This window comes from Hippichthys cyanospilos, chromosome 7 (assembly GCF_059441005.1).
Source record: "Hippichthys cyanospilos isolate Australia breed blue-spotted pipefish chromosome 7, RoL_Hcya_1.0, whole genome shotgun sequence".
NCBI lineage: Eukaryota > Metazoa > Chordata > Actinopteri > Syngnathiformes > Syngnathidae > Hippichthys > Hippichthys cyanospilos.
This window is the reverse complement of record NC_142375.1, coordinates 9,120,459-9,137,225: the sequence shown is the minus strand read 5'-3', so window position 1 is coordinate 9,137,225 and position 16,767 is coordinate 9,120,459. Positions and strand designations below refer to the sequence as shown.

General features: G+C 41.1%; 4 protein-coding genes across 4 annotated transcripts; 2 read left to right on the top strand and 2 right to left on the bottom strand.

Annotated features, from left to right (window-relative positions):
• Positions 1–140: 140 nt before the first annotated feature.
• On the top strand, positions 141–1,847 carry mettl26 (methyltransferase like 26). The gene is made up of 6 exons (XM_088419977.1): positions 141–484; positions 623–785; positions 1,055–1,114; positions 1,226–1,293; positions 1,431–1,509; positions 1,587–1,847. Exons 1-6 carry the CDS (start codon positions 291–293, stop codon positions 1,641–1,643), a joined length of 621 nt encoding a protein of 206 aa, XP_088276103.1. The 5' UTR covers positions 141–290; the 3' UTR covers positions 1,644–1,847.
• A 948-nt stretch (positions 1,848–2,795) lies between these two features.
• On the bottom strand, positions 2,796–6,480 carry wfikkn1 (WAP, follistatin/kazal, immunoglobulin, kunitz and netrin domain containing 1). Its single transcript, XM_088419748.1, has 2 exons — positions 5,801–6,480; positions 2,796–4,949 (listed from the first exon to the last, which is right to left on the bottom strand). The coding sequence occupies exons 1-2, from the start codon at positions 6,068–6,070 to the stop codon at positions 3,432–3,434; spliced, it is 1,788 nt and encodes a 595-aa protein (XP_088275874.1). The 5' UTR covers positions 6,071–6,480; the 3' UTR covers positions 2,796–3,431.
• Positions 6,481–7,309: 829 nt separating this feature from the next.
• On the bottom strand, positions 7,310–12,576 carry LOC148420942 (ras-related protein Rab-40C-like). Its single transcript, XM_088420287.1, has 6 exons — positions 11,892–12,576; positions 11,750–11,810; positions 11,601–11,661; positions 10,977–11,054; positions 10,468–10,690; positions 7,310–9,008 (listed from the first exon to the last, which is right to left on the bottom strand). The coding sequence occupies exons 1-6, from the start codon at positions 12,043–12,045 to the stop codon at positions 8,707–8,709; spliced, it is 879 nt and encodes a 292-aa protein (XP_088276413.1). The 5' UTR covers positions 12,046–12,576; the 3' UTR covers positions 7,310–8,706.
• On the top strand, positions 11,893–15,383 carry zp3c (zona pellucida glycoprotein 3c). The gene is made up of 8 exons (XM_088420286.1): positions 11,893–13,377; positions 13,459–13,565; positions 13,924–14,027; positions 14,361–14,538; positions 14,613–14,730; positions 14,819–14,907; positions 14,991–15,061; positions 15,216–15,383. The coding sequence occupies exons 1-8, from the start codon at positions 12,829–12,831 to the stop codon at positions 15,371–15,373; spliced, it is 1,374 nt and encodes a 457-aa protein (XP_088276412.1). The 5' UTR covers positions 11,893–12,828; the 3' UTR covers positions 15,374–15,383.
• The last annotated feature ends 1,384 nt before the right edge of the window (positions 15,384–16,767 follow it).

The window sequence follows — 16,767 nt, the reverse complement described above, 5'->3', positions numbered from 1 at the left end:
TGGCTTTCCCGTTAATAAATGATTAATATTACTAGCAAATTGTCTTTCTTTCTTTTTTCTTTTTTTTAATTAAAAAAAAAAAACACTGCCAACTTCCTCTGCTCTCATTGGTGATAATGACCCACGTGGTTTATGACAAGCGGAAGTTGAGCATTTTCTTGTGAGAACAAAACATTCGGCGCTACGCTCCATCTCTCCTACTTGGACTAAGAGAGCAACAGTCCGAGGTCCTGGGGTGGCTTCGTGAGTTGTATCGTACTGCCCGACAAGTGTGCCTCGGCTTTAGCAGAATGCTGAATGCCGCCGCCGCGGAAAGGAACAAGGAGCCCATCCTGACGGTGCTGCGGGGCTGCGTCAACGCAGACAGACGGCTGCAAGCGCTCGAGATCTCCTCTGGAACGGGACAACATGTCATACATTTTGCAGGGGCTCTACGGAATATTACTTGGCAGCCATCAGAGTACGATCAACGCTCTTTAGCCAGGTATTATTTGTGTTTATTACCGCAGTGAACTCCTGCGATAGCCAATAGACTTTACACCAATCACGAGCGGCGTTAATGATGGAGGCGTGTTTGTTTTGTTCGCTGTACAATGCATCCGCCGTGCTTCTCTTCTTTCAGTATAGAAGCCTACAGAGCTCACTACCAACTGAACAATGTGAAGCCTGCCATCCACCTGGATGCTTCTCTGAGCCATGATCACTGGGGAGGGATTCAACCAGAGAGCCTCGATCTGGTCCTCAACATCAACATGATCCACATCTCCCCAATGGCCTGTACAGAGGCATGTATCTCAATGTGATGGCACTAATTTTAGTTCATGGACTCTTGCTGCAGCAACTGCACCAGTGCATACTCCCACCAGCCACTTTACACCCCCACAATCTAATGATATCCAATGCAGCACCTTTATTTAACAAAAGTCAGCTTTGACAGTGAGAAGGAGAACAAAGAAAAAATATCTCTTCCAGGGTTTTCAAAATAGCTCTTATATTATGGATATTTCATCTGCTCTGCTTCTTCTAATGTAAAACATGCCTATTCACCTTCTAGGGTCTATTCAAAGGCGCTGGAGTGGTGTTGAAGCCACAAGGTCTACTTTTGACATATGGGGTAGGTTTAAAATGACTTGATCTCCACATAAATGTGTATTGCATTAAATTATGGCAGCAAAAAAAAAAAAAAAACCTCATTCATGTAATAAATTTCTGCTTTGCTCTCCAGCCTTATGCAGCGAATGGCCGCATCACACCACAAAGCAATGTTGATTTTGACTTTAGCCTACGACAGAGGTACGGTTTTTTTTTTTTTTATCTTCATCCGCATTATTTTGTGAAATGTTGTCATTGTGGGAGACAGAAACATTTTTCAATTATGTTGAATGCACATGTGTAAGTTAGGGTTAAGAACAAAACATTTGAATTTACAGGAATCCAGAGTGGGGCCTCAGGGATATTTCCCTCCTCAAATCACTTGCAGAAATACATGGTTTATTCCTGGAGAAAATCGTAAGTTAGCAGCTTTTTCAAGTGTATAACTTTTTTTTTCCTGTGGAATGTTAATGTAAATGTTTTTTTTTTGTTAGGTGGACATGCCAGCCAACAATAAGTGTCTCTTGTTCAGGAAGGAGAGTTTGGTCTGAAATGCCTTGCCCTTCTTTTGCTGAAAGAATTGCAGCAAGATGAAGAAAAGCGCCTTAAATGAACTCAAAGTTCAGCTGTCTTGCCAAATTCCTCCAACTAGACATTACATTAAATAAACAGACAGAATGTTTTTATCACATATTTGGAGTACACTATATTCCTAATTTCACACATGAATAAAAGTAATTCAATGCTTACCTTAACCTGGTTTAGCACATTTTTTTCTTCTGGGCTGCTCTTCCCATTGCATTGTACTTTATTTGCATATCGTGGCTGGGTTTTAAAAAGTTGATTTGAATTGAGTTCTCTATTTATAATCTGATTTCAATTAATAAAAGCATAAATCAATCTGTACCCGCATATCTGTTACAGTACATGCTCAAGGGGACCCATTTGGAGAACAAAGCCATGTCCCAATATGAAACACATTAATCATGGAAAACACTGATTAACTCACCTATATCTGTATCTAATGACTTGCTTGCCATGGTTATATGTTCTGCCATATTTTATTGTGATGAACAGGTACAAGAGGATGCTATGACGCTAACCACGAGTAGCTAACGCGCTACGCTAGCATATACATTATATGTACACATTGATAGTACTAATTGTGAAACTAGTAAAGCTTTAGTCCGATATTATTGATGTTAGGCATTTTGATTGTATAAAATATTTAAAAAAGTACGTTCATTGAAAGTGATTCATTTCAATTATTAAAATGAGGGATCAGTGTGAATTTAGGATAATACATTGTGTTCATGCATGCTACACTACATGCAATACTTTAGTGTAGGTCTACCAAATCATTTTGTTATTGAAAGATATTATTGCCTGTGCCAGTGATGTGAAACACAAATCTGGTATTAATGGTGAAGTTAGCTAAGCTAAAGTGCTATTATTGATGGTCGTTAGTGTTGGTTTTATAAAATCTATAAAAATGAAGCTTCTGGTGACTCTCTTTTTGTGGATCATATTGATAATTAAGGGTATACAACTCTCCAAACCTAAATGAATCAAAGTATCATTAGTTTGGGGTCTTGAGTGCCACAAGGTGCTATTACAGTACGTAATGCACATTGCAGTGTCTTTTTGCCTTTGCAGTTACACAGCATGCCCTGGAATTGATTGAAATTATTGAATGGGTCAGGTCATGTTCAATAACATACGTTTAATGAAAATATTCATATTTAGAGTTAAGAGAGTTACGAGTTATGGAATGTCTTCCATATGAACATACATTTGGTACTGCATAAAATCGTCCACCATTTATGTGCATTTGTTTGTTTATACATGTAATTATTTGCATGTGTATAGACTGTGTTTCATGTAGCAGAAACACAAGTCAAGAAAAAAGAATGATAGAGAGATTTATAGGTAAAAATATGCACATTAGACATGAATATAAAAACGCACAGTAAAGGATCATCTTGAAAAAAAAATACAGAGCATTTAAATGACATTATGCTAAGAAATACAAGTTAAACAAAAAGAAATATTTTTCCGCCAGCTATCAAAGAAATATTCAATGCGAATGCTATCACACAAAATGCATGTGAAGGTAACAAAGTACATAGAACCCTCTTTGATTATGACAGTCAAAAGAAAAACACAAGCCTAAGGTGTGATGATGCACCAGGAATACTGTTTAAGTAGCACCAGATGCCTTTAGTGCTCCTCTGAAACTAGGTATGATTTTTGTCAGGCTAATGTCCACTTTGGTGATGAACGTTTCACAGTGCCATTTGTTCCTTCAGCCATCTGTGCAATAGCGAGACTCCGGAGTTTTACAATGTCTGGCAAGTCTTTTTAACCAGAACTTCCCGGAGCTTCTTAAGTCTGCGATCGGTTATTGCTCTGACGTAACTGTCTGACTGGATGATGGCCATGCCGTCCTGCACCACCCCCATCACCAGCAGAGGGTTTTCCTCCACAGTGATGTTGGGGCAAGGACAGCTCCAGTCTATCTTGTCAATGGTCACCTCGAGGTGTTTGGTGTTGAAGAAGGTCAAGCCCATCTTTTCATCTCGGAGAACCTCTTCCAAGCTAAAGCGGGCCAATCCCGAGTCCAGATCCTCGACGAGCTCGGTCAGCCGCCCCACAATGGCAAAGTCGCTGCGACATAAACTGGGCACCATCTTCCCCTTCACCCGACACGTCTTGCAAGGTTTCCTTTTGGGTGTCGGGCAGTTTGCGGCGCACTCCTTCTGCGTACCAAAGCTGTTGGCGTTCCCGTGGCAGCCACCGTAGGCGAACGCTTGGCACCGTTTCATGACAGAATTCCAAGCCCACCGCACTTCCCAAGCTTTGCAGGGCCCCTGGACAGAAGGCAAGGAGCAAATGCCCATCCCCTCTCTTTGACAGGAGGCCTTGCATTCCTCATAGGTCTCAAATCGGTTGCGGCTATCCTCGCAGCCGCCGTTGCTGAAGGCCATGCAGGAGCCGAGCTTGCTGTCATAGTACCAGTCCACATGGCGCTCACCGCTGCACACTCTCACGTCCACTTCAGCCAAGCAGTCCGCTGGTGAGAAAGGCCTTCCCATGGGCATCTCGGGATCCTCGGAGAAGTCGTCGTCGGCCCGACGTATCACTGATAGAGGGTAGTCGGCGCGGAGGACCCCGACGGCGTTGCGAGCGATGCAGGTGTAGATGCCCGTGTCCCACACCTGAGCGTTGTAGATGACAAGCTGTCCAATGTTGGTGATCACCACGTTGCCGTACATTTGATCTGGCCTCATGACCAGCCTCTCGCGCCGCTCGCTTTGTTTCTCCCAGGTGACGTCGGGCCTGGGGGTGCCGATGACATCGCAGTGGAAGCTGACCGTTCCTCCAACATAAATAGACTGGTGGTGAGGGTTGGAGTACAGAGTGGGCGGCATCGGGTCTTCCTGAGAGGATGTCGGGGTAGGATAAGCAGTTGTGTCCTGAGGCAGCGGGCTCGTGTGGGGTCCCGCCAGGTAGAATCGGCAGGTGACCACCGTTAGGGTCACCCCCCGGATGCAGGCCTCTGCATCCATGTAGCAGCGGTTGAAATATGTGAGGCCGTCCGACGCGCAGGTAAAGTTGGGCTCTTTCTCGCATCGGTCCTGACACTTGCAGATGGGCTGCCCGTCCCAGATGTCACATGTGGCTCCCTGCTGGCTGCAGATAAATCCGTCGCAGGTCGCCGCGGAGCCTGCGGCCGCGCCCCCCTTGCTTCCTCCGAGGCCATCCGGCTGAACGGTGGTACCGTCGGAGAATCGTGCTGCGACACAACTGTTGAGGCCGCACACGTTAGTGCAGCACTTCTCATAGTCAGCGCAGTCCTGTTGGCGCAACAAAAGCACAAAGCACTGATTGACAGAGGTGGTAAAAATACACTACATTCAATAAAATTTGGAACCCCTGATTTGAGATATATTCTTCAACTTCTAATAAGGTTTTTCTAAATGATATAGGACCAAAATGTAAAAAGAGAAAAATGTTGCCTTTAATTCTAGTCGTTTCAGTTAAGTAATCATTCTGTCCCTTATATTGTAATCATTAGCATAATGTTAAACTTTTGTAGATAAAGCTCTTTTGCAAAAAAAAAAAAAAACAGCACCTAATTTTCACCTGATAATGTTTCACAAGATGCAAGAATACAGGAGGAATCTTCCACCATTCATCTGCACAATCTCCACTTGAGCCCCATCACAGCTTCTTAATTGGGCTGAGGTCTGAAGTGAACCATTTCTAAAATGTTCTATATGAGAATATACTTTTGCAATTTCAAAAAAATCTATCTATCTATCTATCTATATATCTATCTATATTTATATATTAATGAGGAACAATAATATACTCATATTTTTTTACCCAGTCATTCAGGGCGATTATGATATTAAATCAACACAACAAACATTTAAAGAAGGTTAATTTATTTTTAAAATAACTCCTGTGCAAAATATTCAAACAACAATAATATATGTAGATAGTGAATCCATTTCAAATAAATCTTACGCAACTGTCTTATGAACGATCTATCCAGGAATCCACTTATATGTATGTGCAAAACCCTGATTTCACGATTTACCACAATTTCGAATTGACGTTTTTTGAGACAAATTAGTCAAATGATTTCGATTTATAGCCCACGCTTAAGTATTAAAAGCATATTACTTATTGGTGACCTCACCTCATCAACGTTGCATTCTCTTTCGCAGGTGCTTTGTGCGTCAACCCAGAGATTTGTGTTCAGCTTGTTGGGACAAAGCCCCTCGTGTTCCACTTTGGGAGCTGACAAACTCGCACCCAAAGAAAGTCCCAGTAATTGGCAAAGCAAAATTGTTCCCAAATACCCAGCAAGCCGTCCCAGTTCTCGTCTCTTAGAATTTTCTGCATGACGCCTGATTGTCTTCTTCTTGGCGCATCTATGATCCACAAGTTGTTCGGAGGTTTTACACATTGTTGCTCTTTTGCAATCGTCGTCCTTTGGTGAATTCCATACCTCCTTTCGGTCAAGATAAGGAAGTAGGTTCTTGTAGTTTCAGGCGAGGTCTGATTCGTGCGCAAACAATTTACGAGTCAAATCGTCTGCAGTGCGTAAAGTAGTCTACGTCCCAACCAAGTTCCGTGCGTCACAAAACTTCTAAACTGAGCAGTCAACTCCAGGAATACGTGAAGTGGTTGTACTGTATTCTCAAATAGGGGGGTGGAAGTACTTCCTCGTAGCCCGTCCATATAAAAACTAGCGACGATTGCACACAGCAGCGAAATAATCGAACCAAAGTGCACAATGAGAAAGATGCAAAATTAGCCTTTCAAAGATTGAATGGAGAAGGAGAGAAAGAAAGGGCAACCCCCTCAGGCCGTCCCCCTCGGCCGTCCACTGTCTCAAACTTTTATGAAGCGGTGCCATGCGCTCAGCAACTGCACAAACATTGTAAAAACATCAAAGAAAACACGCTGCAACAAGCTGCGCCAACAGTGCGCGCACGGACATAAACATCCTCGTGAGAAGTCGAACATTAAGTGTCCAGACACACTTTACTGCGGTGTCGTCTGGAAACAACCAATCAATTTTTGGGGGGGGTCACTGATGAGAAAGTTTAGGCTTGTGGGACGTTTTCTGGGGTGGCTAAATATTGCTTGTCAAGTTTGCACGAATCAACTACAAATTGAAAACCATACTGAAGATATCACAGGTTATTCGTTAAACTGTCAGTAGAATCCCTAAAGTTTGGAGAAATGTTATTTTTTTGCATTTTCATACAAATGCAAATTGCTCAAATCTTGGCGAAAGTTGAAAGACATTTGTTTGACCTCGTCCATCTCCCGCCGTCAACTTCGTAATAAATTTAGCTATGGCCCAAGATGGCAAGATGTAAAGCAACACATTTGCATTGACACCATGCCACTGCGAGGCGCTGCATGGGAAGCTGCTCCCCCCTAATCTTTTCATTGGCAGTGACCCCCTAACCTTTGGGTGACTTTTGACCGCTGCATTCATGTCCCGGTTATCCTAAACTAGCCAACACAACGCTAATCAATTCAGCACCCCCCACATACTCGGTTTGAAGGCTCCTCGCCACCGCTGGCCCCAAAACACACAAAGAGAAGCAAACATATTCCCACAATGAACTTGATAAAAGTGCGAAAGAAGGCGAAGACAAAAAAAAAAAGGCAAATAACCCACGGGCAAACATAAGATTCTTACCCTTTATTTTTGTGAAGGGAGCATTTAATTTCGATGCAGCCGTTTAGAGAAAATGTGAGGCATTAGTTTACGTCCAAATCTACAACACAAATCTGATTACATCAAGACATTGACAGATTGTGCTTATTGTTATATAATAAAGTCAACACAGTACAACACAGGCATAAGCAGTGGAAAATGTGCACCATATTCTTATTCCCAAAATCTCACAGCACAATTTGGTTTTATTGGGAAGGTAATCTTATGACTGAATTCAAATGGTACAACAATATTTATGCGGATTACAAACCCATATGTAAAAAGGTTCTGATTAAACATACTTTGTGCTCTTAATGAGGTTTTACTGTAAACTTGACATCTTATTTCTCTTGTAAATTATGTATATGTTACAAAGTTTTCAAAAATGTCAACAGTGACTACGCACCACCGTCATGTGCCTACAGATGCTGAAAGAAGGTACAAATACACAAATACTTAAGAGGCAGCGACATCACATTCCACTTGGTCCTATATGGCCACAGCAAGGTAGCAGATGACTATAATTTGACATTCATAAATACGTAGCATACGGTTTTCCAAAATATTCAAAATGCAAAATAAAAACCACCATTTACAAATTCATAAGAACAAAAATAGCAAAACTATCATGGTAAAAACTGTACATTTAAGCTTGTACTTTTCCTCATCAGCACCAGCAATCTCCAAAAGGTTTTTAATGTAAAATATAAATCTCACTAAATAGGTTTAAAAGGCCAGAGCAAAAAATCCAATAGTGGATGAAACAAAAGCAGCAGATTAGGTCAAAGACACCGGCACTACAAAACCAAAACAGAGCAACGCTGTTTTTTTGTGACGAAAATTGTGTGTCTGACTCTGTGCAAACAGTTTGATATAAAAATGTCCTATTTGAAAAAAGTTGGGTATTGCAAAGAAAGTGAACCCCCAAAGACGGTATAAGACACTGTAAATTAGAAAGTATCCCACAGGTATCGAGACCAAACAAGTACATACATATCGCTGACGATGTTTAAAAGTTCAAGGCCAACTTTTAAATATGAAGACAAACGAAAACATTCTCCGAATACATCGAGCTGAAGATCATGCCCATATTTGTAGTGTTAGCAATGACCCGCAACTCATCTGCTGGTTCAATGTCTCGTTCAACAGGATGGGTGAGTTTCTTTCATAAAAGTGGTGAGCATAACAGCATCCAAAAATGGCACCAGAAAGTGCATACAAAATAGAAACCCACTGAAACAGGTCAAAAAAGTTCAAGGTAGCTCTAAGTTCTGATAAGATTTACTTGTAGGTAGTTTGTTTCCACCTCCCGTGGCCTTGAGAGGCCTCTCGGAGGAACAATAGCAAAATAGGCAGGCACACTTTCCCTACGATATCTTACAGTTCCCCTTGGATGACGCGGATGAAGAGGTTTTCGGTGGACTCTGTGGAGGCCTGAAGGACTTGGAGCGTTTGATACTGTTGGCCTTGCTTCCGCTTGTGACGCCCGAGGCGGCACTGTGGGCTACAGAGTAGGAGCGCCCGTGCATCATGACCGCATTCATGCCATTGGCCATGGAGAATGACTTGAGGTGGGATTTGATGGCCACGGGGAGAGGCAGCTTGTCGATGAGGTGCACGGGGGTGCAGGAGACGATGGACCGGCAGCACAGGTCTTGGAGGCTGAAAACTGTGGATCAACGAAAGGGAATTTAGATGATACGAGTACTGTGCATGGGATGTGATCTAGTTTAAAATACCTAAGAAAGTCCCGTGTTTTGTTTTGGTTATTTTTTTTGTCTTCATGGCTGAGTAAGTGACTCATGATCAGTCTTGGTGGACCGTCCACACATTTCACCCAAAGCGAGCTGAAATAAATGGCAGGTTCTCTCTTGACCCTGATGAGGCAGTGCTCAAGGCTGTGACCAATTTGGGTGTGTGTGTGTGTGTGTGGGGGGGGGGGGCCTAATTTCCCAATTCAGCAACTGAATATAAGACGTTCGACAAGCCAACAAAGTGAAATGAAGTCTTCGCTACTCTAGAAGCCTCATTCAACCAACACACATACCATGGTCTCAGCCAATCGGAGACAGTGAATATTGGGACCCTCCTCTGATTGGTCAGGGTCCAGATACCCTGGAAGTATAGATTTGCTCCTAGCACCATTATCATTGCCTCTGTGGCAAGGAAAAACCTGCAAGCCATGCTAATTGTCAAGCTAACCTAAGATTGACATGGCTAGAGAATTTAAATGCAACAGTTAATGTGGAAAACAAGTAAAACAAAATTCTTTACAACATGTTCTATGCTGCCCTGTTAGTCTAAAGACGATATGTGGACTAAGATTTTCCTTGATTTCAGGAGGCGGTCATTTTGTCACTTGCCACTGAAAATGAGATCATGGTTGCTCAGGGCTTAGGCAACGGCCAATCGCGGTTCGACTTACAAACATCAGATGGTCAAACTCAAAACATAGGTGTCAAATAGGCATCGTTGCCCAGCCCCACATGAGTCAATATGCCCACTTTGTTGTTACTGAATATCAGTGGCGCTTAAGCACAAAGTCTTTTCATTAGTAACAAAATGATAAGTACCACAACAAAACTCGCTGGGCATTTATTATTACGTACAATGTCTTACTTGCTCCTATGTATTGAAAATTCATCTTCAATAGAATAGAATAGAATAGAATAGAATAGAATAGAATAGAATAGAATGCCTTTAACAACATTGTATAGCAGGTACAGAACAAAGTTTGGAGCGCTGTTCTGATTAGTGTATTTTAAATAAATATGAACAATAAATAGAATAAATGTTACACGATAAAAATCATAGTTTCACAGAGTGCAATTTTTATTTTTAGTGTGTTCGTGTTTTGTTATTCAGAGCATTAATGGTGCTGGGGAAAAAGCTGTCTATGAGTCTGAAAGCCTGGCTTTTTTTTTTTTTAGCCCTATAGCGCAAATCAGAGGGCAACAGTTAGACAAACCAAAAATATTTTTTTCAGATTGCTCAATTTTTCCATACAATTTTAAGCAAGATAGTCAAATACTATAATATTGAATATCTTCAGCCCAAGCACATAGACTACAGTTGGTGTACAATAACAAACAAAAACCATACGCGATTTCCAAAGCAATAAAGCTCACCTCTGTTGGGCCTCCAGAACTTCTCCATCCCATGCCTCATGAGCACAATGCGTGAGAGTTCTGTGAAAGACTCGATAACATTGAAGTTGCACAGGGGGCTGACCTCAAAGAACGTCATGCTGTTTTTTTCAGCATAAGCCCTCGCTTGCTCGGTTGGAACCTGCCGCTTGAAAGCCAAGTGAAGTCGGTTGCCAACTAAGATCCTGGGCACACCTGGGGCATGCTGAAAGATTAAAAAGTTTGTTGTTTTTTCTTTAAACTGCCTTAATACGGTAACACACTTTACACGAGAAGCAAGGCATATTTAGCTTTCAGATAACTAAAATGCTAAATAAGCGTGTGTGTGTGTGGGAGTTGACACCTAGAGACCTTTCTAATCCTAGATCTTGCAGCCTCCAAGTAGAATATTAATAATCATACGTGATAGTATAACATCATCATTTTTTTTACATTTGTATAGTTTTTGGTGCAACATTTGAGTAGTGTATTTCTTAGAATAAAATGCTTACCTCATCAATTTCTCGGATCCAGCGGTCAATGCCGTCAAATGACCAGCCATTGGTGATGTCATATACAAGTAAGATGCCCTGTAAGATAAAAAAAAAATCTTTATGAGCACAGATACATATGCAAGCTAAATTGCTCATACTTCTGTTAAGGGAAGAGAAACCTAAAATAATCACTAAAATATCTTGAAACTGGCATAATCATGACTAAAACTTACCCAATACAGCTGTACCCAATACAGCTTAAGGACAGACACTGGAAGTACCCCCAAAACATAATAGAGCTTGCTGTTTGTTTAATACTATTTAATTCTATATTTCTTGGTAAATGTGCTTGCTTCAAACTGCTTCATACTCCTTAAGCTTACTTAAAATGTGATGAGCAGAGCATTGTGCCATCTTAACTTTAGTAGTGTTATAGCCAATGGTATGCAACCGAGAATTTACACCGACGTTGCAGTCAGAATAAACCTTTAAACGGATATGGTTACTAATCTGAAGGCCTTAATTGTTTATTTCAAAATAATTCTGTTGCAGCACAAAAAAAATAAAACAGGCTTATTTCTGTTTCGTAATTATCATTCGACCTTTACATATTACTTCTTTTGTCTGACAACTAATCCTCACCTGTGCACCTCTCGAGTAAGACCTAAAGATGGTACAGAATCTGCCTTGACCAGATGTATCCCTGAAAGAGAACCACACATATAAACATGATATTGTTGTTGTTTTTTTTGCACACAAATTCTATAGCCATGACTTCTTCTCGGACTTACCATAACTCTAATTTCACTCTTCTTCCATCCAGTAGTATCGTGGTTGTTTTGTAATCTATTCCTAAAACGCCAAAGAATTCAGATTCCTTGATGTTAGCCAGTTACGCGTACTATTGGGAGAAAAAAACGAAGAACAACTCACCACTACTGTAAGCATAAGGAGACTCTGCCGAGCCGTCCTGTAAACTGTCCAGGATTTCGCCTTTCCCGACGTCACTGTCTCCCACCAAAAGGAATTTCAGGAGATAGTCGTAACTCTTGACAGGACTACTCTGGCTGCCCATCATCCCACGCATTGAAGCCGTTTCTCGGGGAGCCGGTGAAGCTCGCCACGATTTCGATAGTCGTGGCAGGGACAAACCAGGCAGCCCCAACTAAAACTACCTAGAAAGTAACCTCCGGCCGGTTTACAGTTATGTTCGCATTAAAGTAACTATGAAAATACACTGCGCCGATTGCACGTGAAAACATGAAACAATGTGACCGAACTCCAAGGGGAACTATACATAAATGGTGAATTGGCACCATAAAAAGCCTACCTACACTGTTCAAGCAACGTCAAGATTTCATGGACGATAAAAACAACATTAGCCTTAGCCTCATTAGCTGCCTTGTTAGCAAAACATGAAAGAAGAAAAAAACGTCAACTCCAACCTTTAACAGACCCTGGAAAAAAACAGCCCCAATGCTATAGTTGATTCACACAAAAAGAGGACGTTAAAAAAGGACTACTATCTTTTATCTTCTTGACGATTAAGGTAATATTGGTAAGGAATCAGTTACGCGAGCACGGCTTCCGTAATGACGGTTTGGATCTTCCGGGTATGACGTCATTCTAACGCAATATCCGCAATATAAAATGTTTTCCCCCAACGCATTTCGAGTCCAATTTCGAAACGAGTTAATTTTTGACAAAAATAAATCATTATTTTTTATCGTTTTCATTTGTGCATTTGTTTAAAATTCTCAAGTCTGTGAGAATTTGAAAGACTCTTGATTGGTTGAGCTATTTACTAATTGACTCCAGGTGAAAACTAATCAATTGAGGCGAGAGCTTGGAAAAGTAGGGCTCCCAGAAAATGGGGTTGGTACGAATGTGCATTTTATTACTTCTTTTTTACTCTACCTATTCTTATCCACTCACAAGCGTGCCCGAATATGAAGATGCAGAATTTCATTGGGAGAGTTTGCAATCTGAGCTGGAGAACGAGATGGACGAAGAACCTGTAGGCCCTGTACCCAGATCCCTTACTTTTCCTGACAGAGTCCTAAGGAGTAAATCCTCAACACCTCAAAAAGCTCCTTGGTATCGAGTTGTCCCTTTCTCACAGGACCAAAAGGAGCTATTCATGCCAGAAAGGGGTGTAAGACCTGTTCCCGACTCAGTTCAGGAAATGTTGCTTGCACCAGCTCCCACTGTTGCCGCACCTGGGGGAGCAGACAAATCTAAGCTTGTTGACATCTTGTGCCACGTTGACCGCATGTACGTGAAAGTAAGCAAGAAACTTTTCTCATCAAGAAATGCATTCAAAGACTTGAAACTTGGCAAGTGTCCTGTAAACGAAGGCACTTTGGAACATTATTACCTTCTGTACCTTCTGAAAACAGACTGTGGATTCAAGAGAGAGGTGGGTTTATGTCAACTTGGTTGTATCCCCCCACTGTTTTGACTTATGGCATACCACAACCTCTAAAATTGTCTGTTCCAGAGTACTGAAGACTATTTGTTCATCAGTATTGTACTCCACTACAAGCCAACCACTCCAGTTATACGAGAGATGCCATTTGATGTTGTCTTGCAGTGCAAATACCCAAGGTATAACCTTAACAATTTTTCCTTTTACCATTTTTCTTGCATAATATGCATGGGGATTGTTACATTATTTGTTTGCTCAAAATATAGATGCAAAATGTGTAGCTATGAATATCACCCAAAATATTAAAGTAAAGGCACGATAAAAGGGAGCGTGTTAATATTCCATGAAATACATTAAAATGTGATTTTTTTTAAACGTTATAAAAGTTACTACAGTTGTTGATTATCAAACGTATGAAAGCCATCAAAGTAGAACTATTGCTGTCACAAACACAAAAAATGAGGCTGCTACACACCCTTGCACAAGATGCTAATCTACTGTTTAAATGTTTTCATTAATGTTTTTGATTGGTTGCAGGCATTTTCACTCTTTCAATCCTGGCATCTCTATCCAACTGAGGAGGGGCACGGTTTACAAACCACTACGATCACAACATGCTTATATAATCTCTCCTCAAGATGGTAGGACTTTTGGAAACGTATGCTGCACTGTTCCACTGACAAGATTTTCTGGTGTGACAAATGCACAAAAAGGTTCTACACAGGAGCACTACAAAGTGTTGTACTCGTTGCTAGAAATGAGTTACTTTCTTTTAAAATGACTATGGTAATTGTGTAATACTTTTTAGTCCAGATATGGCCAAAGACAAAGAACATGGGCAAGCAATAGTTTTGTCCCTTTACAATGAGTAACACCAAATAATGCAATTAGGACGAAACCTGAATTCCTAGAACCAAATACAACAGACAGAATTTGCATAATTCTTTACCAATTCACCTTTCTTGTATTTTCAGCATCAGGGAATGAAATTGTTGGCGATAAAACATTTATCCTGGGACAGCCAATGTACTTTGAGGTGAAACAAGTAGTTAACACATCAACAGACCAGAGGCTTTACATTCACAAGTGTTTCATGACCGCTCGCCAAGACCCTTACTCGGAACCCAAATACACCGTTATCGACAACCAAGGGTAACAAGTTCAGCTCCATCCAAAATGTGTGACAATTCAACATTTGTTTTTAATTGTTATATATTATTTTGCAGTTGTATGATTGATGGCCTGGTGACAAGACAGTCTGCATTTCTCAAGGGCCCATTGAATGCCCAAAAATTCTCAGTGAGTGCCTTCATTTTCAAAGACACGGATGTTTCTTCAACGCCGGTATGCTCTGTCTGTGTCATGCACACACCATCCAACTTGGTAATGTGGGATATATTCGGTGCACTAATGTCTTAAGACATATTTTTAGCATCTCTATTTGCATTGTGAATTCTCAATGGGTGATCCAACTCCAACCTCGAGTTCAAAGGCTTGCAATTATCACCGAGCTACCAAAACGTGAGTCAACTGTGGCACATTAGATCACTATATCAGCTACAGCATAACACTTTAAAAGAAATGAAGTCATGTCTGTGGTTCAGGTGGAAAGAATTGCATGGCAATGACAGCGTGTGTGCCTGCTGTGAATCCTCCTGCTTGCCATTATCAAAAGGTACAGTTTGTGTGCACCTATTTTTTTTTTTTAATTGTCACAGAAAAGTTTAGTTTGAACACAAGCAATATTATTCAAGCAAATTCCTATCTTTGTGATGTATTGTAACAAAAGGTTTAACGTAATAATCAGACTTGAATTATCATTACAACAGCTTCTGGAAACATAGTTTCAAGCCCGTCTTGGAAGGTTCGCTTCAGGGATAAGGACGCAAACCCGGACTTTGAGCTGAAATCAAAATCTGCTGCTTGGGGCACCTCCAGCTTTGAGGACGTGACTGAGCATAGTGACTTCCTTAGCTACTGGGAGTAATTATTTTACATCTTGGAAATAAAGAAAACAAAACAAAACTCTCTACTGCATCTGTTTCATGCTGTTTTTAATTTCTATCTATATGGAGCTACTACTATTAAGTATCTGCATGCTTGCATTTCTTAGCATAGCCTGGAAAAATGTATGAATATTTTTGTAGATGCACTCATGTACCACAAGAGGACGGAAGAGTTTCAGTTTGGACAAGAACCAATGCGGGAGGGAGAGTTGCAACATTTTGGGCGGAGCGATTACAGATGACAACATAAAATACAGATGCTTTTCCTTCAGGCTACTCCCAAGTAAATCACACAACGTACATGCCACAAAATTAGGCGACTGTGTTGCTGTAGTCGTCAGAAGTGGATGCAAGAGTGCAGATTTGTCTTGCCAAGCTGTCAAAATGTTGGTGGAGCCTCCTGTAGCCCGCAAGAAAATAAATTCTATTTGAAGTTTGAATGTGGGAGGATATTTTCCAGGAGCTGTTTAGATAGGCGTGTGTGTTTTGAGGTAACACTCATACAAAAATCGTGAAAGTGTCCAGTGGCCATCTAGTCGTATTAAGGAAAGACTAATAAAGAGGTTAAAACTGGAGACTTTTTTTTTTTTTTAAGGCCCTCATATTGAACCTGATTCCTTGGCCAGAACTTCAAGAGCACTTTGCTCAATACTAAGCAGACTTCAAACCTATATTTGAGAACTACATGAGCATGCATCACTCATGGTACTCTAAAACCATCTTCTCACTCATAGCATGGATAGGAATTTGCAGCAATGGTTCACAAGCTTATGACCACTGTAAGCACTTTTGTTATTGACCCTTCATGTCAGGTGCATATCCCAGGTGTCTTCAGGCAGTAGGTGGGGGACACCCTGAAATGGTTGCCAGCCAATCGCAGACGAATAATATCTTGCTTTTGCTTAACCAAATGGCCTTCATTTTGGGTCTTTTTTTTGAATATACAAGTAAGCCAAAAGTGGCCGCACACACTTGTGGAAGATTTCTTTTACGTGTCCGGTCCTGCGTGATAGTCACAAAGGAGGGAGATTTTATAACTCGCATCTTAATCTATTTCCTGTAATGCTTACTCTGTTTAGAGTGGTGGGAAGCTGGAGTTGATCACAGACTACACCCTGGACTTCTGGCCAGTCAATCACAAGGTTAATGTAAAACCAAATTTGTTACTAAAATGGTAATGATAAGGTGCCATTACCCACATAGCAATGCAGTCATGCAAAGGAAGAGAGACATTTCAAGTTCTTGCGTGCATTTTTTGTAAACGTTTGAGATTCTATTTCACTATATTTACATGCAGTGAATACCAAAGCATGTGCACCCCAACAAACATGTTGACACATTTTATAAATATATTTGATGGGGGAAGCGAGACATA